Genomic DNA, 27776 nt, shown 5'->3' with positions numbered 1-27776 from the left:
TGTTTCCATCTGTACATTTAAAACCAATACAGCTTCAAAACTTGCTCTGCTAAAAAGAGTAGGACTGAACTTGATACACAGGACGGCAAAGCTGCAGTGCCCTGGAGAATACTTATGCTCAGCGTCATGAAGTCCTTCAAAATATACAGTTATCATTATCCCCACTTCACCTCACGAGATTTTGAGCACCTGCTACAAATTAACCATCATTTACTTACACTGTGGAAAACGTGGTTTCTTTTTCAGTCTGCAGGACGGAAGTCATTGGCAGCACGCTTGTTAACGCTGCTTTTTCACAATGCTGCAATTCCAAAGCAAAGGCATGCTTTTTTTCCCCCCTTTCATTCACACTAAATCATTTTTGTGCAACAGAAGAACACCACCAGAGGGCACCCTACTCCTTCATTTTCCCTAGCTCCCAGAATGCTCTTCTTTCTTTCAAAGAGACTCTTTCTGTGCTGTTTTACACACAAATATTTTGCATTTAACTGCCTTCTTGGGCACTCCCAAATACAAACATGAAATAGACAGCTCAAACAAAAGCATTTGACGCTCCCAATGTTCAAAGAGCATTTGAAACTAAAGCTGTTATACCTACCAGACTGCACATCAGCACTGCACTGAGATATATGTAAGCTGAATTGTAGAAGGAAAAACATGACATATTTCAACCCAGCTACAAGTACTCACCATGGTTAAACACTAGTTTCTAAATACTACATTCAAGGCACAGAACATCCCAGTGCTAAAGGCAACCATTTAAAGGCAACAACAGGATCTCAAACAGCATTCCTTGAAGCAGCAGCATTTATTTCTGCTGTTTGATAAAACCCCACAATTGCTCAGATCAAGGTTTCCTATTTGGAAGGTCTAATTCATCAATCCACCCCATCAGAGACTGTATTCCTCAGTTTTTCTCCATTGCCCATGTAGATCTATGACTCAAATTCAAATATAAATCCCCACTCAGGTGCCAATTTAATCATAAATTAAGTCAAATCTTAAAACCTTGTAGTTGAGTTTGATAATGCATCTGACTTACCATTTTGTTTCCATAACTAACTCAGGAAGTTGCATACATGATCTCAGCCTCGCAGCTTTCACTTAGGTCTTCCAGTGGCATTAGAGCTGTATCAAGTCTTTATAAGAGCATATAATCATAAATTGTGCATATACAGAAGACTAATTAGCTTGCTTTCCTCTTCCTTCCCACACACATTAATAAAGAAAAGCAACAGACACACCAATCATTGGTACACGGTAATGTTTTCTGCACTTCTGCATGACTCCTATAAACGGTCACCGAAGATTATTAGAGCTCTAACAGATATCACTCTGCAAACTAGTAAAGAACTCTTTGGACTATTGGGCACCTATTTTAGACAAATGGCTTAGTTCACATAATTCATAAAAAGTCAGCTTTCACATTTCACCTTCCTGACTGCCCTCCAGCACGCAGACACATATGACGACTAACAGAGTGGATCCCTTGGACTGAAAGAAAACTTCTCCAGCAGTTACACACACTAATTTGATACTGATGAATGATTACCTGCTCCCTCTCAGATCTGGAACAGGAGTACATGAAGTGAGCCAACACAATGGTTATTAAAGCCTTAACAAAACACACTTAGGCTTGTTACTGCTAACAGCTAAGGAAGTCAAAATAAATGTAACACACAAATTCACAAAGAGTCCCTACATTTTTATTTAAAGAATTTTGTTTGAATGCAGCACTGAAAACAGCGAGTGGAATATCAAGAGTTAGAGAACCTATGCTCAATTACGCAGGGTTTTTTGGTGTGTGTTTGTTGTTGTTTTTTCAATAAACCAGCACCACTGAGTCACGAGTCACAGACTACGTTAGTTCTAGACGTGTAAAAAACCCACCCCTCCAAAAGTACAGAATTTCTACAGCTTCTATTCAAAACTATCGCTCAATTTACTATTCCTAAAGAGATGAAAACAGTTTGAATACAAGTTCTCATACCCACACATTGCTCAAGTTACCCATAAAAGACAGTTTATTCTTAAGTCTGTATACCCTGATCAAGGGAAAAAAATGTCTGAAAGTCAGCCTTTCACAGCTCTTTACAAACTGAAGTATGAAAGATCTACTGTGTCACAAATTTACACAGTGCAGTAGCTACACAAGTCTGATCATACAAAATAAGAGCTTCTGAGCCCATAAAAATACTAAAATCAACTACAAAATTCCTAGTGTTTAGTCAAGCTGTCTCAAGCAGCCATTATATCAAATTCCAAAAACACTGATTTGTTTATAGCACGGCAGCTTGAGCATGTTCACAATGGGAAAAAGCCCAACACCTCACTGTAAAACTGATTTATAAACCTAATTTCCCATTCAGATTTAGTGGTAATATTTAGTGTTCGTTATCTGTTTTAATATAACAAGACCATTACATAATCCTAGATTGTGTCTGTATTGTTCAAAGTGCTAAAAGTGCAGTCAGAGAACAGTTTTGCACACATTTTCCAGTACACCCTTCTCTGACACAGGCAATGTAAGTAAGCATCTGTAGGTCTGTGAGGTCAGAAAGGCACACACTCGTTTGTACATGCTCAGGTATAGTCAAGCACTTTGCTTTAAAGTCCTGTTCCTAAATATTAAAATGCTTTCTGAGCAGGGAGCATCCAGAATACCCTACAAGCAGATGTCTGGCTTTTTATAAATACCCTGATACAGCTGCTTACATGATTACAAGATGACAGTGAAAAAAGAATGCTTTGTTTTTAAACTCGTAGTGTGCAAGTATTGCTCTGGAATATAGGGAAATGAAATCTGTGCTCTCTCACTCTATCAAGCAAAGTCTAACATTACAGTAGCTTGTGTGGTTTATCAATTCATGACAGTTAACGCAGACAAAACACTTCCTCAGTACCTGTTCTTCTACTGGAGACCATCTACAGTTTGAATGAAAATGAAACTGAAGAATGTTCCAAGCAATATCATTTGTCAAGAAAAAACAGAACTGAAATGCGCCTCAACCAGAATACAGACTTTCACCTACAGTTAAAGAAGTTAACAGTTTCAACTTCCCTTTCCTACAGTGGTCTTCTACGACATGCATCATAATAACTAGTGCTGTTAAAAACTAAGAACATATCCCTCTTAACAAAGCTAACAAATTTTTCTAGAGGGCACATTGGCTTGCTGGAACGCTTATAATAATCCTTGCAAAATGAGGTCTGGAATGTGACATCAGCACCATTATACAGGATGCGGATAAAGTGTTCTTTGGGTCTCTTCCCATCCTGCCACAGCTCAAAAACTAATCTGGCAGCAAATCGTGGAAATCTGGCCTCTGTAATGCCCAAGGCACTAAGAACAGGTGACAGCGTGACATCGTGTGCAGAGTGAAGAACAAATATTTCTTCTTTCTTGCCTTCTGCAATTCTCTGAAGCCGATTAACAGTCTGGTTGAGGAGGGGGTGAGTAGCCAACAGTGCGTACAGGAAATATAGTTTCTTTTCCTGTCTTTCCCTCTCATCCTCCAACTGATGTCTTTTGATTACTTTGAAGTGTTCCATACCAATGCAGCCAGTTTTGGTACAGGGGAAACTGACATTGTGGCAAAAATAGCACAAGAGAGAATCTATTGGGTTAGAAGCTCTCAACTGCCTGGTAGGAATGCCAACGATCTTCGCCATATCCACATAGATTTTCTCCAAATCACTGTTCTTCACCCGTAAGCTGTACTGCCTGCGCTGTTCCTCTTCTAGGTAGTGGTTCCGCATGGGACAGTCACAGCTTCCAGAACAAAAAATGGTGCTCCACTGATGCCTCATGTTAATTTTTTTCCAGTCAAAATCAGGCAAAAAGGTGTAGAGCAGCGCCAGCGCACTCTGCAGGGTTCGGCTCTTTCCTGTTGTCTCCAAGTAGAGCTGTTTTGCTGTCCAGTCATTCAGAAGCAGTTTATGTTTGTTTATATAAATTTCTCGCAATAGTTGTCCATTTCGCAAGTGCTGTACAACACCTGAAAGAGATTTTTTGCTTTTTAATTTCTTAAGGAGGTACAACACATGATTATAATCTCCTTAGTTTGGAGGCAAAAGAAGCAAGAAATACAGCTAGCAGTCTTACTGTTTAAAAGCTCTGTTAAAAAATATGAACTTCAAAATTGAGCCTCACCTATTTTTGAATACTAGAATCATAGAATGGCCTGGGTTGAAAAGGACTTCAAAGATCATCTAGTTTAAACCCCCTGCCATGTGCAGGGTAGCCAACCACCAGACCAGGCTGCTCAGAGCCACATCCAGCCTGGCCTTGAATGCCTTCAGTGCATCACCACCCTGTGAGTGAAAAACTTCCTCCTTACCTTTAGTTCTCCTCATCATTTCCTACTGTTAGATGACAGTCCTCTTATTACCACTTCAATCTTGCATTGTCTCCACCTCCCCTCTCCAAATATCTAATACTTTCCAAGTATACTCTCCAAGTATCTTTCTAATACTCCCCAATGTCCTCACACCACAATACTCTAAATACTCTCCAAATTCTTTCTTCTATATACTCATATTCCTGATTGGAGCACTTTAAGTTACTTCCCAACTCCCCTGCTCTTCTGGTATATATAAGCTACAAATTCACTAGAAAAACTGTAAAAGTATCAGATATTTCAAAGATGTTCTACTTTGATAATATAAACAAATTTGTTACATCTGAATCTTCTTGAAGTGGACTCAGCAGTTCTTTTACAGGTGAAAACTGGCAACTAACTGATTGCTCTTCAGTTCCGAGGACTTTCTGCATCACAAAATAACCAGTAAGAGGGTACCAAGCCTTCCTCTGAAGGATTATAATTTTCCACAATGTCATTTTTCACAAGGGTGACAAAACAATGTTGTGATTTGGAATAACATCAATTAAAACTGTTTTAACTTATTAAAGTTGAAAGAGATGCCCGAGGGTGACTGACCTCTAACAGTCTGTAGAAAAATGCTCAGTTTCTTGGACTGATACCACTTTTTGTGGATATCATTTTTTGTGAGAGTATATACTTGACTCCTATCCTAGCAAAACCAACCTATGACCAATATTATGATTTCCCCAAAGAAAAGTGATTATTAAGAAAAACAGAGCATATGTTTTCAAGCAGATTGTGTTAACAGAGCAGAGGAAAATGTAAAGCTGCTATGGAAACTTACCAGTCTGTGTAAGCTCTCCCATTTCACAAAGAGAATGACTAGGGTAACGAGGCAGGCTGCTTAGGGTACCATCCATTTGGGCTGCAGACCCTTTGGACATGTGCTTAATGAAAGCTTCCAGCTGAGGATGAGAAGGTTTCCTAGAGAAGCCAAACAAAATGTGAAAACTTCCCAAAGTATACAGAAAAACAGCTCAAGAAAATCAAATATTCTATCAGCTCAAAAATCTCATGGTGACGTTACTTCCCACTGACAGCTGTTCTTACTCAAGATGCCTGCAGATACGCAAAAGAAATTCTACTTATTTAATACCAAAGAGCAATAGGAGACTGATGTCTTGGAATGTTAAAACTATGATAGCTTTCATAAAGTAGTTTCCAAGGGTGTGTGTTTTCGTGTTGTTTGCATGTTTTGTTTTTGTTGTGTTTTTTTTCTTGTTTTTTAATGCAATGGTGCTGTTGTGATTTTTTATTTTTTATTTTTTATTTTTTAAATGAAACCCTTTCAGAAAAGAAAAAAATCTCTCTAACTTCTGCAGTTCTACTGCACTTTAACAATGCTGCCAAAGGCACTAAGAGTGTTGTGCTATTATTCAGGATGAAAGAACCCAACACTGCCAGACACCATGGAGGTGTCAAGCAAACTGCATTGTGTAAGTAATAACAACTGACTGTAAATATCTCCAGGATGCAAGGAAAGAATACAAATGGAAAAAAAGATACAAGCAAAAAAGTTGAGGTTAACTCAGTGAAACAGAATTCAAGTCAGTGAATGCTTAGACTCAGTTCACTGTTGTATGGATGTACTGAAAATAACATATACTAAAAAAAGACCCAAAACTATGCAATTGAAAGAGATTTAAAGTGTTAAAGCAAGCAACAAAAAACTGACCAAACTTCCACAACAGAACTTTAGGTAAGTACTATTTCCCTTCTTAAACATCAACACTTAATGTGATAAATAATTTGAAAACCCGTGGCTTAAGTCCCCAGGCACCACTACGTAAACTGCACTTCGAGGCTACCTTTTAAACATCATTTTATTTTTCACCTCCATGAAATATCTGTGTTATTATGCACACATCAAAGATAAAAAGTCACCTCTTTATTTTTGTGCAGAACTAAATCAGAAACCATTCAGCAACCCATTTCTGCCTCAAACGGCTGCCACTGTAATGGGACTTTCAGCCTACACAGTCTATTTTGTGGATGCTCCTCACAATAAAACTATTTAAAAACAAAACTGAAAAAGTAACATTTCTTCAGAGAACTCTTACAGAAGTCTGAGCTTAATATTTATTGTAAGAGTTCAAACTTTGCTAGAATAATACATTGTTTTGATACGAAACCCTCCGATCTAAACAAGCTTCCTTAATTACAGACAGAAACCACAAGAGGGAGCAACAGAACTGCTATCATATCAGTAAGAACCCGGAATCAAAATGTACCAGGACAAACATTTTCACGCTTACATAGGAGAGGCAAAAGATAAACTCTCTTAAATGAGAAAGCACTTACTGCAGGGCTATGCTCACAGCATGTATGTACAGGAGATCTCATATGAAACAGCCCTTTATCCAATATAAAAGTAGGTCTTAGAAATTACACTATTGTATCACTTTATAAAGTTGCATTCAACTTATACTTTAAACCCACGACTGCTTCTTTATGGTATCATCTTAATATCTCAACAATTAACATTTGAGATTTTTTGTTGCATGGTGGCACAGTATAGAGCTGAGCCCAGCTCCAGATGTGAGCTCCAAAACAACTTGTCGCACATTTTGCTGTTTTCACAGCCCCGTAGTGCTAAATGGAAAAACTGAGAAAATTAACAGCAAGTCATTAGCAAATAGCTTTTTAAGCCTTATTACAGATGCAGCAGGCTGAACTACTCATTTTCTACACTTTGCACGTCAAAAAGCTCTAAACATGAACAAAATGTCAGCCACAATTTCCTGTAGATCTTATTTACTTCATTAGCAAGTCCTGCAAACACATGTATCACAAAGCTGAAAAAAAAAAGGAAGTGCACAACCATTCTGTTCCTTTTGCTGCATTCTATTGGAACCAAACCTGTACCAGTGAAGCAGTCAATGCTCACTTGATTAGGTGCATTTTTTGGCATATTCATTTCTCTTTTCATCTATGTATGTATATGAAAGTTACTTCAGATTTATTTATTTTCAAGTAAGCACAAGTTAAGCACCTCCTTGAAGAAGCACACAATGAAACACATGACTGGTAGATGTATTTTGAACATAAAATACAAGCTCACTACTTGTTAAATGTATCTCAAGAGGAGGGGATCAGACAACAGAAAAGCCATTCTGCCCAAAGGGGAGAGACGTGTCCAGTTACAACACAGCTCTGCACCTAATGCAATTCTCACACACGCAACACAGTTGTGAATATACCAGCAGTTCTCCCAATTAACCCCACACAACCAAGCAAACAAATTTTTCTGTGACGAAAAGTTAAGTTGTTGGTTAGTGGGTTTTATATGGTTATTTGCTTTACAGCACTTCTCCAGCTGCTAGCTAACAAACGATTCCCTTCCCCACCCCAAGATTTCTCTTATTTAGAATATGAATCCTCCTGTAGAATTGGCCAATTTACAGATGCCGCAGGAGATGGAGTATCTAGGCAACACAGCTAAGACTGCTGGGACTGCTGGAGCTGGAAGCAAAGAAAATTACTCATTTGTATAGTTGAGAAGACCAAAATATCCCTAAAATTGCATTTCCATTGAAGTCAGCAGAAAATAGAAGTGGAATAAAAAGACATCTAGTATAATTTGCTGGACGTCGTGACAGGGAAGTATTGCATTTAGGAATGTATTAACATAATAAATAATTCAAATTGGTTACAACAGGGAACAGCGTATTATTTACCATCACTAGCAATAGCTTTCTTCTAATTTTGAACAATTCTTTTCTGTTTTTCCAAACTATTAAATTGCCTTCTAATTATTTTATTGTTGCAAAATACATTTTTTTTAACCTGTAACAAAAACATGATGTTTCTTTTTGCTTGTATACTACACCCAACGTACCTTCTTGTTATTTTCAAATAAACACTGGAATAATAGATCCCAGATTTAATAGTGCAGTTTTCATGCATTAACATGGACCAACATTTAAATTGCTTGTTCAATATTTAAATATTCTATGAAGGTATTAATAAGCTTTAAACAGACATCATATTCCAGCATCACTGCTACGAGTGTGCATACAAAGAAAATCATATTGCACAACTATTTGCAGTTTACGTTTATTTCTGCCAGCAGCAGAGCTGACATCTCTCAATAAGAAATTTCTTTTTCCTTCTGGGGTTTAGATACCAAAGCAGAAATAATTTCTTTTTCTGCTGAGAAGCTGACTTAGCACAGCAAAGTCAGAAATAGAATCATAGAATCACAAGGTTGGAAAGGACCTACAAGATCATATAGTCCAACTGCACTCCCATTGCCGTAGCTACAGCAAACCACTACACCATTAAACCATAGAGTATCACAGTGAGCATGTGCACATTGACACCTCGAAGTCTGCTAAGGGATTTTAGGTGATTGCCATAATGACACAATATTGTCTCAGAAACACATGAAAATAGAAATATCTGTTATATATACTCAGAGGTATGAAAAGTGAACTCATGCAGCTCAACATCAGGTTCACACATACTACACAGCTAAGCCTCATTATATAGCAGCAGAGAAACTTTCTACTAGGACATTTTTGCCAGCCTGGCACCATTGAAGACTTCAGTGTCATTATTTAGGAACTGTAATGGGAGATGGTGAGGCTTTCCACTCCTAGATAAAGCGGAGCTCACACAGAGTGCATGGAAGCCTCTTCTGGTAGAAAACTAGCTCTCTAGTAATTTATTAAGCTCAGTACCTTTACTTAATATTTTAAAATATAAGTTACAGCATGAAGACAAATGTCTAATATTCCATCATCCCTGCCAGACTGGACAGTTAATTCACCAAGTAAGAAGCAATCAATCCATGTTTCTCATGACTATTTGGGTCAGGGGCACTAAGAAAAATATTGCCATTCATTTGTATTGTCTATTTGTGAAAGTTTTTCCTCCCTTGATTAGTTAACACTTGTTAACTAACTTGATTGTTAACACTCTTTCCTACCAAAGCTATTGGAGCACTGAACCAATTGGAGCCTTATTTCTACCATGTGTACAGCAAAATGAAGTACCTTTTTTTCGGTATGGTTTTTAAGAGCTGATGTTCAACAAACCACAGCATTCAGTCTGTCCTGACTCAAGAAACTGAACATGCCATTAAATCACCTACAAATCTGAGAGTACAGATTTGTGAAAATTACAAGGTTAATCTCAATAAAATGAAGTGTATGTAAGAAACAGACGTGGAAAGGCACTACACAAACAAGACTATCTGCAGCTACAGTTTATTTACTTTTAATTATTTCCAGACTCATAAGAATCCAAGAGAAGAATAAATAACATTGCTTCACCACCATGAGATGCTACAGAGAGACAAAGTGTGTTGGTCAAAAGTTATTATTACAAGAGAAATTGAAAACAAAAAAAAAAAATAGTAATTCTTGAGACCAATTAATAAGCATTCGTTTATTTAAAAGTTAAAACTCAATTGTTAATCAAACAGAAAACTACTTGTTGGCAAGCACGGATGCTTAGCAGAACTGAGGAAAGGTAAACTTTTTATTCTTCTTACCTCTGTTATGCACTGTGCTGCCCTCTCACAGCAGAGCACTCTGGAGTTCTGCAGATCTATATGCCTCAGCAAAGAACCCGTGGAACTGGACACAAATATGACTGAGATGGATCCCCCATCCTGCCAAACCCCATTTAACTATGCAATGTAACTTCTGTTAGCAAATGCAGAATTTGCAGGAGCCAAGAGGACCTCCTAGCAAGGAGCTGCAGAATCCTCAGTGCATCACTGGCTAAGCAAATGCAGCCATGCCAGGCACATGCCAAGCTTCAGATAAAGGAAGATCTTTTTGTAATCCTATCACATCAGATACTGTTTCCTAACCACAACGAAGGCAAATTATTTATTGTTCCCAACAAGATTTTTCTGTGATGTTCAAGTCATCAAAATAAGAGTTAGGTGAGAGTATATTTAGTCATAGAAGTCTTGCAGTCTGTACATTCTTAAACTCTCCAGTGACCCAGCCAACTTCTCTTCTGAGTCTTCAGTGAAGCCAGAAGAGACCCAGATCTTTCTTCACCTAACTGTGGTCTGACTTATGCTGTAACCTCAGTACAAGGGAAATCCACACCCCTCCTTTAGTTCCCAATGTACTACTTGCCTCTAGCATACTTTTTCATTTTTCTGGCAACCAAACCTAAAATTCTTCATATCGAACCTTAAATTTGGATACTTGTTGCAAAGTTTTTTAAGATTAACACCAACAGCTCTAAGAGTGCCTTGAAACATCTGCCAATTAACCAGAAGTGTTATTAGCTTAGAAAATGCTTAAACGAATTTCAGAATGCTGTTATGAAAAGCATTTCTTCTCCCCCACAGATAAAAATTCAAAGACTACACATTGCATCCATGTTGCTTTTGATATTTGATGTATAAGGCACAAAGGGAAGAGAAGTAGGTGGTTTATTTATTCTCCCAAGAAGCAAACACTGTAATGAACAGATTTTCACTAACACCATTCAATTAATTTTACTGGAGACAAAAGTATATGAATTATTCAGTTCCCCTTGGAAATTTGCATCCACAACAATGAAAATAATAATATTACTTTAAGCCTTGGATGGAAGAAATCTCCAAAGCATTTAATCCATTTGCTTACATTTATTCCACACTTAGATGTCACAATCCATAACTCAGAAAACCAAAGCACAACTTCGAGGCTATTCTGCATATCTATTAGATGTCCAAGGGGCTGTAGCATAATCTGCTTAATTAATGAATTCTGTCAGCTGAATGCCAAGTCAAATAAAGAACAGACTGAGTATGAGCAGCATACCTATCTGAAACTAATGTCCAGAAAGCTTAAACAAGCCAGACTTTTAATCAGACATCTCAACTTAATTACACAGCATAAAGAAACCTTCAGTTCAAAGGTAGCAATTATAGACATTCTAATACTCTCTAAATAGGCACATTTGCAATCAAGTACCAAATTTACATCATAAAGGAATATAAGCTTGAAAGCCAAATACGCCAAATAGATTCCTGATGTTAAAATAATAAATATCCCATCCAAAACAATGATAGAAGCGTTAACAATTCTAGCTTTATTCAGAAATGTCAGCTGTAACACATCAGGTCACAATGCTACAGAGCCAGCTCCTTTAATCTGCTGCCCTTTCAAAGTCAGCCAGAAGACCCATAAACTTTGTACTCAAGAAACCAATTATTGTTGATCTTCACTCATGTGGTGGTGAACGGTGGATATTTCATTTGTAAACTGATGTTCTAATGCTTCATAAATTGGTAACAGCCAGGGGTATCTACACTACTGGCCTCATATCCTGACATTATGCCCTCTTAACTAGATGACTTGGTCACTCTGTTGTCAGTGTCAAAAGATGCACTACCTCCTTGCTTTTTATGTTTAGATATCCTGATTTCACAGCCTTCACACTGTTCTTTGCCTGAAACTGTAGAAAAAGCTATAAAGGTTTTTCTAACAAATACTAAACCAAGGTATCACGTGACACTGTAATACTGAGAAATACAGCAACTCATCCAATATTGTCACTTGCACTTAACATCTTTGCAACAGAGATTTCTCACTTTCTAACGTGATACATCGAGTAAGCTCAGAGTATCAGGTCCATAAGGACTCCAGCAGGGATCTGTATCACACTCCTTTACTTGGTATATTGTTCTGAATATAGACTCACCTCATTGAGGGTGGTCATTAAAAATGTTATCACAGCTAACAGCAAAACATTCCTTCTTCATCTTGTTGAAAAAATTAATTGGCCACACAACTCTATGGCAGAGATATCTCAAGTTTGCCATCTTGTCTTCCGTCTATTTTGCATACCAAACATAAGACAACTAGTTAGTTTGCATATCGTATATGATTAAGAACAAAGTCTATTAACTTTCTTTTATTTCTTAAAACAAGCCCAGATCTTCAAAAGCCTTAATTTTGCTAATACTTCCATCTATGTGCACTGATGGGCTAAAACTGCTCATGCTTTCAAAGTTTTATAGGGTCATCCAGTGTCATAACTGTAGTTTGGACCAAGATACAGATATTTTTCAATTACTTGTCCCAGAATAACGTTACAGCACAGGCTGCAATTGAAGACAACATTGCAAGTCTTGCTAATTTCAGGACATTGATCACAAAGGCAATTTCTTTTATATTTATAAAGATAAATACCATAAATACTCCTGATCACAGCAAGCTACTAAAATTCTAAGGAACATGGCTCATGAATCCATCAAAACAAGAAACACACGTTTGGTTTATCTGATACTGAGAAATGCATTTTCAGCATGCCATTATATTTTCAGTATGACAGAGTGCAGCCACTCCTGAATAATTCTATGCCAGAAAAGCAAGAATGTTATTTCTTTACAGAAGGAGACTGCAACACTATTCTGGAAAAAAATATAAAAGGTATTTATGGGATATCAGCACCACTTCGTACACTGGTAGATCAGGAAGTCTATTAAGCCCTTTCCCTTTGTAATGCATACATGTACACAAAGCAGATGCAACTCCCAGATCACTGAAATCAGCACACATTTAAATGACAGACACAAACATCTGACAGTTTTCAACAGTAAGTGGTAACTACATTATACATGTAGTTTCCAGGTAGCAAACAGTGTACTTCCTTTAGCTTGTATTTTAATAATTAAATGTATAGCACTCCCCCCCCCCCCCAACCCCGAGAAGTTTGAGACAGACCATTAATTTAAGGGGAATCTCTGAAAAATTATATCATTTCACTTTTCCTGCAGTAGTGACAGAGACATATTTGGGCTCACACACAGGAAACACGGCTAACTGAAAGAGAAGTGATTCTCAAACACTGCACCTACATTTTGAACAAATCCAGAAGTTTACCTAAAGAAAGTTAACTAAATAATTAAATAGCTTTTGCTTTTCTTTTTCTTTCTTACTTTCTTTTTAATAGAAACAGAACAAATTTATTCTGGTCTGAAAACGTAACAGTTAACAGCTCCCATTTCATAGGATCATACAGTCATACAGGCTTTTTTTTTCTCCCATCTCCTTCAATGCATCATAAGACAACATCAGGAGCCACACTGTACTTCAAGCTGCATAAATTGTTTCCTGGAGAGAAACAAAATAATTATAAAGCAAACCATGCATGAAGCAATGGTAAAAGCAAAAAAACATTTACCTGTTAGGCAGCAACGTACAGTCAATGTCAGGTCTTTTAGTTTTGGGAATGGCATATAATGGATATCTATCTCCATGTCGAATCAACACTTGAACTGACACTAGCTTAAAATAATGGGGTGCATAGCCTATAATGAAAAAAGAAAATGTAAAAAAGTGAATATTAACAAAAAAAGCATGATGGGAAAAGTACATTCAACAGCCATACACGATACTGTTCAAGCACTGGTCTCTGCCAACACAGTAATGTAACTCCACTTTCATAACACCTATTCCTGACCCCTATTGCAATGAGCATCATGCAGCAAGCTTAATTGAGAGTTTATTGATCCATTAGCTTGCAATTTTATATTTGTTAATGGGATACGTACATGAGGGGTCTAATTCAAACTCACTGCTGCAGCCACTACAAGGTACATGTTTTTTCTAGTTCACTTGTAATAAACAGTATAAAATATTAGTTATCTCTGAAGACTCCCACTCTTTTAATTAAAGAATTCCAGTTGAACACTGAGCGATAACAGAACCAGTTCCAAAAGTCAAGAAATCAGAGAAAATGCAAAAGAGAGAAAAGCAGTGCATTTTGAGCAGTTTAACAATATTCAGCAACTGGCTGACATATGCTGTACCTTGCTCCAAGCAACGAAGAACCAACAATGCATTAAGTCATCACTGCCATTAAATCACCATTTGCAAGCACAAAACTTACCTTCCATGCTACGTTCAGCAATGGTAGGAATATTGCAGTAAACATGAGCTTCGTAAACAGGATCTATTGCAGGAGGTTCTGTCAGCAAATCAGGCATTATTCTCTTTCGGCTCTTGGGATTCAACCCATCTTCCTTGATGGGGTTCACTGGGATTAAATGCACTGAAAGACACAAAACGTGCACAGTAAACCTTTAGGAGAATTTAATTACATGCTTAACTAAGCCCTTAAAAATAAATAAATAAATAAAGTGAAAGCTGATTTTTGTTGTGAATTTTTCACATTTTTCCATAGTCCAGAAGACAAGTCCAGAATTTAGTAATTTCAGTTGGCCAACACCACAGAAATCTGTCTCAATAAAGAACAACTTTGCTCTTTGCATTCCTGAAGCTGGCTTTTTCTGTCAGTCTCCCAAGAAGCACTAACAGCATGAACCAGAAAGAAAAGATCCATTACAGGCCCAGCTGTCCCTCATCACTTCCACTTGAAAACTTATGCTGAAGGACACCATGCAAAAGATGGCACAGTTATGGTAACACTACAAACCATTTGGTAAACAAAGAAATGGAGATTCTCTGACTGAGATTGAAGGAACTAGACTGTTCACCATTTCCCTTACAAATTTTTCCCCCTTACTTGGCTACCTCGCCAGTCTTAAATAATCTGACTTATTTAAAGACAATATACACAAAATACATTTGGTAAAATGCAACTGAGATCATTATAACAAAAAAGGTAATTAGAAAGAAATGCAGTTCGTGCACTTCAAACATGTAGAAGCACACCTCTATAAAATTTGAATTTCAGGCCAGAGTTTTACTGACAAAGCCTTTTTGGGTTGCTCTGATGTGAAAGCACCAGTGAATTTACAAGACTACGTTTGTAATAACAAATGCTCTTCCCCCCACTTCCACCCCAGCTCTTTCTAGTATTTCAAGAAGATCAGATTTAGAGGTGAAAACAAGAAGGAAAGCTGCTAGTATTTTTGCAACTATTTATCTTTGTGGGGAAGTGAAAAACGGGAAGGGAGAAGAAGAAAAGACAAGAAAGAAAATCAGAATTCCTTGACTCTCAGACCTAATTTTAGAGGTGAATTTATTCTACAATATAGAGATGTATATGCAAAGAAAACAGTGAAACATACAAATTCTAAGAGCACGTAGTTGTTAATGCAGCACAGCATTCTTCATTCTTACCCTACAAATTGCTACTTTAAATATTTTATTGTAATTTCTCCTTGCACATCAAAACCAGAATTCAAGCATTTTCATGGCCTTGCCAGTGTTGTTGTCAAAGCTAATATCCACAATGCACACTGACTTCAATCCTTTCTTTTAGCTGTTTCACATTTTGCATGGCTGCCCACAGGACTGGTCTTGGTGAGAACATTAAACTGTAATTTTGACTTTGCCACTTAGACTGCAGGGCTCAGCTGCAATTCCAACATTCATTTTTTAATTTACCCTAAAAAAATAAAAAATAAAAATAAAAAATTAGCTCCTTCCCCATCAGGACTGTTGTATGTTAATGGAAGATGTTGCAAACCACTCATGAAATAAACTATTAGTAACCCGGAGCCTTGGTGGTATTGGTTAGAGGTGGACAACTGTGTTTTAAAGGGTACTTGCAGCGAATTTGTGTTTGGAATACAAAGCCCAAACCTAAGAAAGCATTACAGCAGCTGCTGCCCTCTGCAAATAAACAGCAGTATAGTAGATGGCCTGAAGAGTATAAATGGGAAATTACAGTAGTTATGTTATATTGGTCAAACATTAGGAGCAAGAACTTTCAGCTTTGTGTTAACAATTTTCTCTATCCCAAAAACGTAGAGCTGGCTTTAGTACTCCTGGTATTATTGTAACTCAGCTTTAACTCATGAGTGTTTTGGATGACAGGGAAAAACCATACACCAATAGCAAGAGCTCAGGACTCTTGTGCTAAAATTTTGTTGGGAGATTCAAAAGCAGAATAAGGAACCTAACTTTTGACCTGAGGCAAACACAAATAACCAAACAGACCACATCTTTGCATTGATGCTACTTAACTATGGCACAGATGCGTATCTTCCCAGCGAGATCAACTGCCTAGCGATCATGAGATCAAATATTTGATTCACAGATAGCAACGTCTCATTTCTCACCTACCTAGTCTAAGTACTTTAACACTACCGGACAAATTTAAGAACAGGAAGCACTTAATCTTGCAGAAAAGACGCTACTCAAAATATTACAAGTTAAATTACAAGCAAAAATTGCACCTACCAGAATATGACAATATGTTTTGATTACAAAATCTACTAACTGAGTCTAAAGGGACTCTATGAAGTCACCGCAGCAGTTATGGGTCCAAAATAATACTTGTGGATCAGAAACTGAATCACAGATTAGGAATAACAATAGCTGACATAGTTAACAAGAAGTTTATAAAAACTGCCCTAAATCCTAAATGCTGCTGCTAACAACAATTATTAATTACTTCATAAAAGCTGGTAAGTATTACCCTCATAGTTCAGTGAATAAGCTTGGATTACACCAGGGAGAAAGAAGGGAAAGAGTTTCCAGCCCAAACTGCTACCAGCTTGCCCTCTTCCAAGTACATAAGAGAGGGATGGAATTCAAGCTTCTAAACTTGAATCTAACTGTGGCACAACCATATTACCTTCATTTCTAAAGATATTTGTCTTAAATGACTCAAATTGTTTATAGGTTTCATAATCAAGAAGATCAAAAAGTTCTAGACACCACCTATACAAGCACAGCCATTGCATACAGTATTTACTTTCAATACATGTGGAATAACGCATATCAGAAGAAATCAACAAATCCATCTACACAGATACCTGGGTCTTCTATTTAACCGTGTTAAACCACAATAACAACAACAACAACAAAAAAAAAAAAAACAAAAAAAAACAAACCATAAGATCTGCACACCAGTTTATCCAATCCACTGGTAATGTCAAAAAATCTGTATACATATGTAAATAATTATTTCAGAAGGCAGAAAAACTAGACTGTAGACAGATGAATTCCAGTTGGAAAGATGCTTTTCATTTGCTCAGCTTTACTATTGTGATCCAAGGAGCCCACCCAGAAAGACTGCTCCTCCCGTTGCAACAGAAGCTCAGTTTGTGCTTGCCTTCTGGTAGCAATCGCATCGCATGGAGCATCTACTCAAAGCTCTCTGAAGATCAGACAGTCTCCCTGTATCCCAGTATTTCTCTGCTGCAACAATCCCTCCTCTGTCTCCCAAGAGGGGTTTCTGGTCCATATGTAACAACACATCTACAAGTAATACCGGACTGACACAGCTCAGAGTAAGAAAAAACACCACTCGTATGGAATTGAACATTATCTTGTTCCAAGCTCTGTTCTTCCAGCTGTAAATCATTATAAGATCAGAATTGTATTATGCTATTTTCATATGGCTTTTTATAGCTTAGAACTATTTTATATGACTTGTTCTATTGGTTCAACATGCACTTCCTCAAAGCAGAAGTCTGACAACACAAATATAATCATGCTACACTGCTGTACCTTACCAAACTCATGTTTTCACAACAACAGGAATGTAATGTAAAACAGATTAAACACATGATTTTGATCTATGTGCTTCTCCCACACCCCCAGCAATTAATGAAATTGTTTTGAAAGATATTTAATCATCTATCCGGAAACTTCACCAACACTGAAGCTATAAAGCATATGTACATATTATAGACATAGGGTTTTTTTGTTCTTTTTTTTTTTTTTTAAAAAAAAAAAAGGAAAATATATTTTACTTCCCAATATTTATAATCTTATTTTTAACGAAGCCTGATGACCCTACATAAAAAATAGTTGGAAATATTCGCTTTGAAAAAGCTGTATCTAAGAGAGAAAGTAAAAGGCTTGCAGAAACACTAAGATAGAAGCAACCTAAATGCAACTCTGGTGTGCCAAATTAAAACTGTACAAAACATGCAATAAACTAAACACATAGACTGGTATCAGACAGAAATAAAACTTGATAGGACAAAATGCAGTCCTGTGAGAGGCAGAGACACACTGCTCCTGTGGTAGAACAGCCAACCACTGTTGTACACTCACTCCTTCAGGAATTTTTACAACCCCAAATTCAAATACAATTTTCTTTGTCGAAGTCAAAAATAAGAGGAAACAAATACAAAGTCAGCGGAGCTATTGAGCTTTCATATAAACTGTTTTTTTTCCACTCTCTTGATATATTAAAAATGAGCAGTTTAATTAAGAATACATTGAGTAATTTATTTCAAAACAAACAACTTACCCTACAGAACCTGTAAACAATTTTAACTGAAGATAAACGTTTAACTAAGAAATGTCTTTATGAACCAAACCAGTGGTGTCTCCTCTAATACAACCCAGAAACTGTAAGCACAACTTCTTTAAAGAGTAAGCAGCTCATCTGTCTGATTTCCACACACACACACACACACACACACACAGAGCAATTCCTGCACGCTAGAAAATACACCAAAATAAGCTCAATTAGAAAAGTTGTCTCTAAGTAAGAAAGAGAATCACTTGAAGGTAATTCAGTGTAATGATCATAACTTCTACATAGCAATCAGTCCTGGAAAAACGAGTTTATCAAATCAGCTATTTTGCTCACACTTCCAAGCAGGAAGCCAGTCTGACATGAACGAGGACTAGCAAGCTGACCTCAATTTGACAGAATTTAGTACAGCAGAAAACCAAACACAGAGTGCAGTTCATGTAGAAGAAACGCTAAATTAAATTCATTACCAGCTTCTCTCCCTCCTGCAGTCCTAGTTTCTTCCATGAAGAAACAAAAAGGTATCACCACTGTTCATCCAAAAGTAGCTTATCTATGAGAAGGAAAAAAACACTCTAATATTTACCAAAATACAGAAAGATAGGCAATAAAATCATTCGCCACTTCTGTTTTCCTTTGTAACTCCAGCCTGTCTGAGAAGCAGCACAAGTAGCCATGTTAGCTTCAAGTAAGCAACTAACCAGGAACCTGAAGTTCTCATCTGTCGTAAGACAGAAGGTTCTTTCAGGTCTATGCAAGCAGGCTATTTCAAACAGTCACATGAAAATGAAGCCACACAGCAGAAATGCAAAAACAACCAAAGTAAGTAAACCTTATGCTAAGGGATAAGGAAAAGTAAATATGTGTGTCAGTGAACACAAAAAGTTACTTATTCATCTTAGAACGTTTCTTCCCCATCCCCTTTTTGCTCCTAAAAGGGCACTAAGAAGGCTGTAAGGTAGAGTGAACACCAGCTTCTAGAGTTCCGATTATGAATGTAATGTTGGCACTGCACCCACCCACCCCCTCCCAACAAATAAAAAGAAGATATGAAAAGATCGTTGTAAAGATTGGTCAGGAATTCTTCAGAACAAATTAGATGGGGAAAAGAGGAAAATGTGTATAGCAACAAAACCAAGCTGGAAAAACAGATAAAACACACACAGTCTGAACGAGGGGTTTGTAACACAAGACTGAAGGCACACGCTGTCAGTTTAGAAACGAAGCAGCCTGGGAGCAGCCCTGCAGGAGCTCTGATATTCTGTCACCCCAGGGCTGACTCCCACCGTCCTGCTCTCATACCTGAGGAGTGCACCCCTAAGGTCTCTTCCACAGCTTGTGACTACAAACATGTTTGAACATCAATTAAGTCTGAACACACCCATGCCATACAACCCACCCTTCTCATTTTGTTCTTCTGTACAGTTAAACACAGATTTGCACCTCTAATGGAACACTGCACTAACAGTCAGTGTTGTTATCCACAATATAACAAGGCACAAACACAAATATACCATATACCTGAATACTGAGTGAACACACAAACAAAAGGCTTATTGCCTCCGAAGCACTTAAACTATCAGATATCATTAAGAAAAACAGGCATAAAGATCTTTTAAAAGCTTCCTAAGTTTGTGAACACACAGCTCAGAAGCATAAAATACTATATATGACTACACTGAACCTCTGAAGAGGTGACAGTCCCATCATTGCCTGTCCCTTAACCACGCACATCTGAACCTACTTCTTCCTTCACGTGTCTGGTTCCTTTAGCAATAATCCTTCTATTTTCTCCATGTCTACAGTCTTCTGCCTGTTCAGGAACAAGTGGAGTAAAGGGCCCCAGAAGCACAGATGTTTCTCTGCAGAAAGCCCTCTATGCAATTACTGCCCTTTCTACTACAGCTTAGGCTCTCAGCTTCAAGGCTTTCTTCCCACAGTGCTGCTAACGGCTCTGCGTGCTACTGAAAGGAAAAAAGGGAAGGAAGCTATGGGGGAGGTGGGCAGCAGAAAGAAGAACAGCAGGGAGGTGGGGAGTCTAATATTCTAACCCAGGAATAACAAAAAGCTCTTCTGCAGAGAACCCTTGAAGATTCCTTGGAGGGTGTTTTTTCCACAGTAATTCCACCTAGCAACAGTATGGATCTCACTGCATCATATGCACATCTTTCTCATTGCAACAGCAGCTGGGCAGCAGAGGTAAGCACTTCACTTTTAACAGGCTTAAAAAGACTATGAAAATCTGAAAGTAGATAACCCAAAGTACAAACTCATCAACCTCATCACACACACAGACAGTAATTTGTAACCTCATGGTATACACAGAAGAATCAAATGGGAACAAACATTACAGATTCATCTCTGCAAGTTCCCAAAAATTCACAAGCATTCAGTGCTATTGGCACCGAGTTAATTTTGGACTGGGATGTGCACATTCACATACACCTACCTGACATACAGTCAGCTTCTGACATTCTGCTGTTCTTCCTTCTATAAGAGAAATCACAGTAATTCTGGCAGTTTTCATGGAGTCTGCTGACTTACAGCACCATTTTATTTACTGTCAACAACCTACATTTCATCTTCAAAGGAAGACACTGCCAAAAAGATTCAGGACAAACATTTGAAAGTGTAGCAACCAAACAGTAGGAATTTAGGTATTACTGAACAAACATTATTTTCAAGTCAGTGCTTCCAATCAAAAGTGCTGAAAAAAACATTTGGTGCAGCAACTTTGAATACATGCACTTCATACTGCAGAAACACAAACTTCTGCAATGGCCCTTCTTCTACAATGTGCTGATACCAGAACACCACAGCTGAAAATCCCAGCTCCCTCCATGGCCCCTCTTCCCTGGAGAGTACAGACTTCAAAACAAAACACAGTGGGGCTGGGAGCAGAGAGGTGTGTATAAGCGAGTCATTCTCTTCTAACTGGAAAAAAATACTGATGGAAAATTTGAATCAATATGAAGGATAAACAGATTTTGTTAAGGTATGGTTTGTTTGTTTTTCCATAGCCAGTGAGAAAAGTTCAACATTGCTTCAAGTGATCATTCACAAACAAAGCACTGAGCAGTGCCTGGAAGAGAAGATCAGCCACTAACACATGCTGCACAACACAGCTTTTACAGCCATCACATACTGGTATACCAGCACTTGTCTAAGAAAGGAGCAGGGACATTCAAATTAAGGTAGATGAGATGACTGTGTTTCGCACAACTTCAACTGAAGCGTTGCATCTTAAGTTTTAATTACCCAAAAGCACCCCTTGGGTAGAGACCCATGGAAAGCACAAAGTACCACACCACAAGAACAGCAAAAACCCAGATGGCAGCTTGCACAGCTCTGCGCTGCCTGACAGAGCTACCACACTGCTGCACCTCCATTACTCGGTTTCAACATTAAGTTATCATCAGACTGTGAGAAAGCATTAACCAAAGACACATTTGCTGCCAGTAAATACTAAAAAGTAAAGATGTTTCAGCTACGTTTGAAGACGGCCAAAGAAATCAGAAGAAAAATTACCAAATAACCCAACATACACAATGAAGAGGTATAGAACTGACTGTTTTTCAGCCCACAGTACAAATACAACAAATATATTTGGGTTTCCCTGATGCATTTTCTCTGACATTCTATATAACTTCAAGAATATTAACTGCCAAAAGCTGAGGTGAACGTATCTACTGCAAAGATGATATTTAACAAAAAGGTACTTCGGGTTTTTCCTTGTTTTTCTTCATTTTAAGAACTGAGATAGTTCCTTAATCTTTGGTTATTTTTGTTTCGTTCTGCAGTAACTTGTCTGCACTATACAGCAATTTTCCCCCTAGAAGCCAGAACCACTTGTCATTATGCAACCAAGTAAAAACACTGCTTTCTCTTCTTAAAGTGGAAGAAAAATCAGTTTTCAGAAGCACCCCGTATGTCATTTGCTTACTGACAGGAAATGGAAATTTAACAAGGCTGCAGGGGCACCTTGGCAGGCCTGGTAGAAGTCAGAACTGATTGAAGGAGGAGTGAGCTGTTAAGTGGTTTGGTTGATTTGTTTTAATGCAAGCATTTTTAAGGGGGAAAAAAAACAGCCAGATTTCACAATGATCTCCCACCTTACACAAACTCAGATGCAAGGCAAGGTAAACTTCAGTTGAACAAAATGGACATCTACACATATGCACATACATACGAGCTTTACAAGGCAGTCTCTTCTCTCTCCCTTGTAACACTAATAATATTGTTGAAGCTACAACTTTTAAGTGCATTTCAACTTCACTAATCAATATTGATTAGTACGTATGCAATGTAACTGCAAGTTTATTCTTCAGATGAATTGTCAGCCTGTCTGGTTGTCAGATCCCTGAAGTTTTCCACTGAGACCCAAATCTCCCTATGGACAATTCACAACTGCAGTAAATTGGCTGCTTTCCTTTGATGCTTTTCACAGACCTGCTCAGCTGAGCAACAGCCCAAACTGTTCCTGGATCAAAATTTATAAGTTTCCTTAAAGCTTTTTCCTAGCTTAGGAACATTGTCAAAATCAGCTTCCTGCCCAGGGAGCAAGAGTGAGGCAGGTACTGACTCAGGTTCTTGTCCCTTTTAGACTCAGTGCAAAAGGTCAGCTTGCCTTGTCCATGTATTCCTGTTCAAAAGCTACAATCCACACACAGCCACCATGCACAGCAGCTCTGACAGCTTTAAAGAACTCACTCCAGTATTCTTGAGGAGAAGCTTCTTATTTCCAGCTGCATTAGATGGCACGTTTTGCTGTCTCTTTGGTGTTTTGGTTTGTTTTTTTGGTTTGTTTCTTTTCTATAGAGCCCCTATCTGACCTACACAAGAAAAATAAATATGCTAAGAAACTCATTCTTGCTTTGAAACACAACATGGTAGGCCTACCATTATGCTTTTTGAGAGCAAATTCAAACAGACATTCAATTATACAATGGATGCTTGCATTTATTCAATCCAGATGTGGTTCTGAAAAGAGCTTTAGAGTTTTGGGTCCCCCACCTCCCATTTGTTTTTCCATTGACAATTCAGGAGGGCATATGGCATTGCTTAAATAGCATCCAGGATTTTCAGCCTGACAGCAATAAAACAGCAGTGCTGACTGCAAGCTCTAGCCTTTTCAAATTCAAGAGACAACAGTCATTTTCCATTTCTCCTACCAAAGTAAAAATTCCTCCATATATTTTATTTTCCTACTACACTGAAACATTGAAGTTTTTAACACGGAAAAGATTTGTATCACCATCAATTATATTTGCAATCCCTTTTTAAACACATGCGTGTACGTATACATACACAGATCATACAGCTTCTCACTAGTTAACTCATTGATTGCTGGTCCAGTCCTCCAGGCTGGGAGGAGGTTCCTACCAGGCATCTAGACAAGTTAGACAGATTTCCTGCCCTTTACTCTGACCAGATATTTCCCATGCTCCAGGTTACTTAGTGGCAAGCTTTTAAAAAGCCCCACTGCTGCTTACAATTAAAGAGTTCTGCGTGTCCCCAGCCTGCCACAGGCTCATTTAGGATTCACACAAGGGAAGTATTACATAAACACAGTGCTGCAAATGAAGTTGTTGCCACCAACACATCTGCACAGTTGCCATGCCTCATCAGCCTGAGAGATGACTCTATGAAATCAATGTCCTGAAGACTACCGATTCAAGTAAACAAAGACGAAGGAGGTTTCATGGCCTGAAAGCGTGATTTTATAAATACAGCTGATCCAGCCATTGTTACTCATCTAAAAAGATTCATGAGCACAATAGGATTTCAAAGCCCTGCCCTGCTTCTGCCTACAGAATTCAGGATCTGGTACACAAACTAATCTAGTTGAATTATCTTGGAACAGATTTTCAGGGCAGCTTTTATCAGCTGTATTCAGATTCAGAGAATGTTGTCAGCTGCTCCCATTTCCGTATTATTGTCTCAGAATAAAGGTCAGCATGAAAAGGTAGCTCCAGAACATAAAACACTGAACACGGTTGCCATAATTTGCCTGTGGGCGGTGACCTTTGTTTTAAGTGAAAGACACTCATTTCTTTTTGTCCTGTACATTTTCTGGAACTCAAAAATACTACAGAGGGAAGCTGTGCAGTACTGACTACATCATGACTGAATGAAAGATACTGAGCAGATTTTGCATGCAAACTGAACAGAGAAGCTAACGCACAAAGTACTCAGCATAGCGGAATGAAGTACGTATTGTCCTCAAGAACACAAACTGAAAACCAGGACTTAAACATTCTTTTCAATCACAGCAGCTGAATACAATACAAAAACACAGCCCCATGCAGAAGAGTTCAGGACAGTTCAGTGGTTGCTCTGTTCTGTTACCTGGCATTAATAACAGTGGTAACGCTTTAGATCTGTGACAGGGTCCCTCTGCTATTCTTACACACTTACTCCCCTGTTTATTCCTTCAGGGACTCACTAACTCTTGCTACTAAGCTTTCACTTCTGTAACGGATATGGAGAGGAAGTGTGCAGTATTGCTTTCTATCACCCCAGATAAAATGTCATTTCCTCCCTTTGGAAGACCTGAAGCAATAGCAGCACTGTCATCCAGAGCTTCAAATGTACTTGGGCTGCCTCTTCTCTTTAGTGCCCTCCTTAAATGACAAAATACCCAGAATGGCTTCTGAAACTTGAAATAACTTTTATTAAGGTATATTTATTAAAGATATTGAATCAGAAAACAAATAAACAAACAGATTTAAAAGAACTAAGAAATCAAAGGACATGCCTTTGCCCTGCGTTCTACATCTCTGCATGCATTGCTTTCTTGGTTTCATAACAGCAAGTCAGCAGCTGCGAAGTGTTCTGTACATAGGCTTACAAGTAAAAGCATCTTTGTCACCTCTCAACAGGGCTGGCAGTTCTCAGCATTATTTATCTCCTTCACTTCACACCTGGGTCAGGATACAACAGAAAGCCTATAGAGTTCAGCCATTGGCCATTGCAGAGGATGCAAACTGTTTAATACATTAATGTCAAACACAATCCATGGACATCTGGCACTTCCCTACATCAGAGACCTTCAAAGGCACAGAGCCTTACAAATGCAAATCAATATTTTAACCACTGCATTAAATTAGCACCTTTCTGTTTCACATCTAATCTCAACTGTTTTCTGTCCACAAACTGATCTGATCAAGAAACTGATCTCAACACCATATGCTACTGCATATCCAAGCCAGCTCACTTGTTTGTTCTTGTAAAGGCCCAGACAACAGCCACAGACCTGCCAGCAACAAGCATATTTAACACAGTACTGCTGGTGAAGCTTGTACCAAACCATATAGTTACAGTGTCAGGAACTCCAAACAGCTTCTCTGGAATGGAACAGCACTATAGATGTCTCGAGGACACTTATTGTAAACTATGAGGGCTGCTCCGAAAATAACACCTCCTACTTTCTTATGTTGGCTCATGGTGTTGAGGCTGATGCTGCAGTAGAGGTTGAACCTTCTTATCGATATCCCATTATATTTTGTTGCTGTGTGACATAAGGCAGCACAGGAGCAGTCTGACAAAATGGCATCTGACATGGAAGTGCATATGAAACAAAGGAGTGGAATCAATTTCCTCCATGAAGAAAAAAATGCATCCATTGACATTCAAAAATGCTTGTTGAATGTTTCTGGAGACCAAACTGTGGATGTGGTGAGCACAGAGTGGCAGTGAGTGTTGTGTTTCAGCCATGGCAACAGCAACCATAAGACACCTCCACCAGCAAAGACTATTACGAGCCTGCTCTATCAAATAGTGTTGTTGTAGTTTCCATGGAAATAAATAGGAGGCATTACTTTCCAAGCAACCTACAGAACTTAGAGGAACCTAGCGAATCATATTTCTTGTCTTCATCCAATATTAACGTGCACACTTGGTAAGTCCAAATAACACCACAGACCAAAGGCTTCCATCTCTTTTAATCCAACCAGCTCTCAAAAATCATAAAGGGAGATCACTTACATTTTCCAGGAGTTAATATTTCACTGCAGGAAGTCCACAAAAGCCTCTGCCTTTTAAATACTCCATCTCATTAACAACCAACCACAATGCCATTTAGTATGTGTAAGCACTGCTTTCCCCTCAGTGAGTAAGCTTTAAAACGTTGCAAGGGAAGTAACTTCAGGACAGAGATTACATGGCTTTCTAAAATCTTCACAGTCAAATGATGAGATGCTTTTGATCGAATAAGCCACTGCATCATTTCAAAAATGAAAGCCTAGCAAAAGCGCAAATGAGAGAGCCAAAATACCTAGAGGACAAGTTGCAAGATAGAAATTAAGATGAGTAAGAAGAAACACAAACAAGGCTAAACATTATGTTTAGCCGAAACTGATACATTCAATGTAAACTAGCATACTGGTAAAATATAACTAAAAAACAGTTGTTAATTCAGTTTGCAGGAGCATAGTGGGAATTAAGGTAGGTTCCAAGCACTACTCAGTAAAATAGGCTGGTTGTCAATTCTGCAGTTTAAAAAGTTGCTCATGCTTTCCTAAAAGTGGAAAGGCTGAATGTAACAGATTGCACTACTGCCAGTGACATTAAGTTTTCTCCATTAAGGCTCCATGTCTGCACACTAAACAACAAGGGAAACACCATTTGGGTTGGAATATTCCTCTAATAAAGATGCAAAAGGAAAATCTCCAACAAAGGGCAGCGAGCAATTACTGCTCAAGGAATCCATCTGCAATTAATAGGCATTGCTGTACTAAAAGCTCTGATAAAAGTAAGCAGAAGGGATAATGCTAATGCATTCTGAATTGATTGTGAATTCTCAGAAAACCATCTCACATCACAGTGGTCAGCAAAAATTAACAAAGGGCTTGTATACTAAAACAAAGTGGCATGACGAAGCTGTCATTACCTTCTTAGCTTAAGACATTCAAGTTTTGTTTTGATCATATCATTCCTGTTAAACACTGAGGAGAAAAGTACAAAGGAAGGCAGCATGCAGCAAGGGAATGAACTGCACCTGCAAAAGGAAATGCCTTCAGGGATGAGAATTGCTTTCCACTGCCCAGCCAGCAAGAACAAAAAAAGCTCACCAGGGAGAGAAGCAGAGAGCGGCAGAATCAAGCATAGCAATTTCTGTATTTCCCAGTATGCCCAGAGGTGAGCAGAGACCAAAGATGTGCACAAAACATCTCTCCCAGACAGTGTGGAACAGGCAGCAGCTGTGGGGACTGCATCCACACAGGGGCCCCTACAACACTCACATAT

The 27776-nt window shown here is 38.3% G+C and overlaps 1 protein-coding gene across 4 annotated transcripts in view; it reads right to left on the bottom strand.

Moving 5' to 3' along the window:
* Window positions 1–1686: 1686 nt before the first annotated feature.
* The window catches only part of PXYLP1 (2-phosphoxylose phosphatase 1), a 51620-nt gene continuing 25530 nt past the window's right edge, over window positions 1687–27776 (bottom strand). For all 4 annotated transcript variants that reach the window (XM_072344403.1, XM_072344401.1, XM_072344400.1 and 1 more), the window contains 4 exons: window positions 14235–14396; window positions 13527–13653; window positions 5170–5309; window positions 1687–3998 (listed from right to left, as the gene is read on the bottom strand). In XM_072344403.1, coding sequence (XP_072200504.1) covers window positions 3067–3998; window positions 5170–5309; window positions 13527–13653; window positions 14235–14396 — 1361 coding nt within the window. In that variant the 3' untranslated portion in view covers window positions 1687–3066. The remainder of the gene's footprint in view (window positions 3999–5169; window positions 5310–13526; window positions 13654–14234; window positions 14397–27776) is intronic.

This window comes from Excalfactoria chinensis, chromosome 9 (assembly GCF_039878825.1).
Source record: "Excalfactoria chinensis isolate bCotChi1 chromosome 9, bCotChi1.hap2, whole genome shotgun sequence".
NCBI classification, from domain to species: domain Eukaryota; kingdom Metazoa; phylum Chordata; class Aves; order Galliformes; family Phasianidae; genus Excalfactoria; species Excalfactoria chinensis.
Note: the sequence above shows the minus strand (reverse complement) of the source record. Positions and strands in the feature narration are given on the sequence as shown.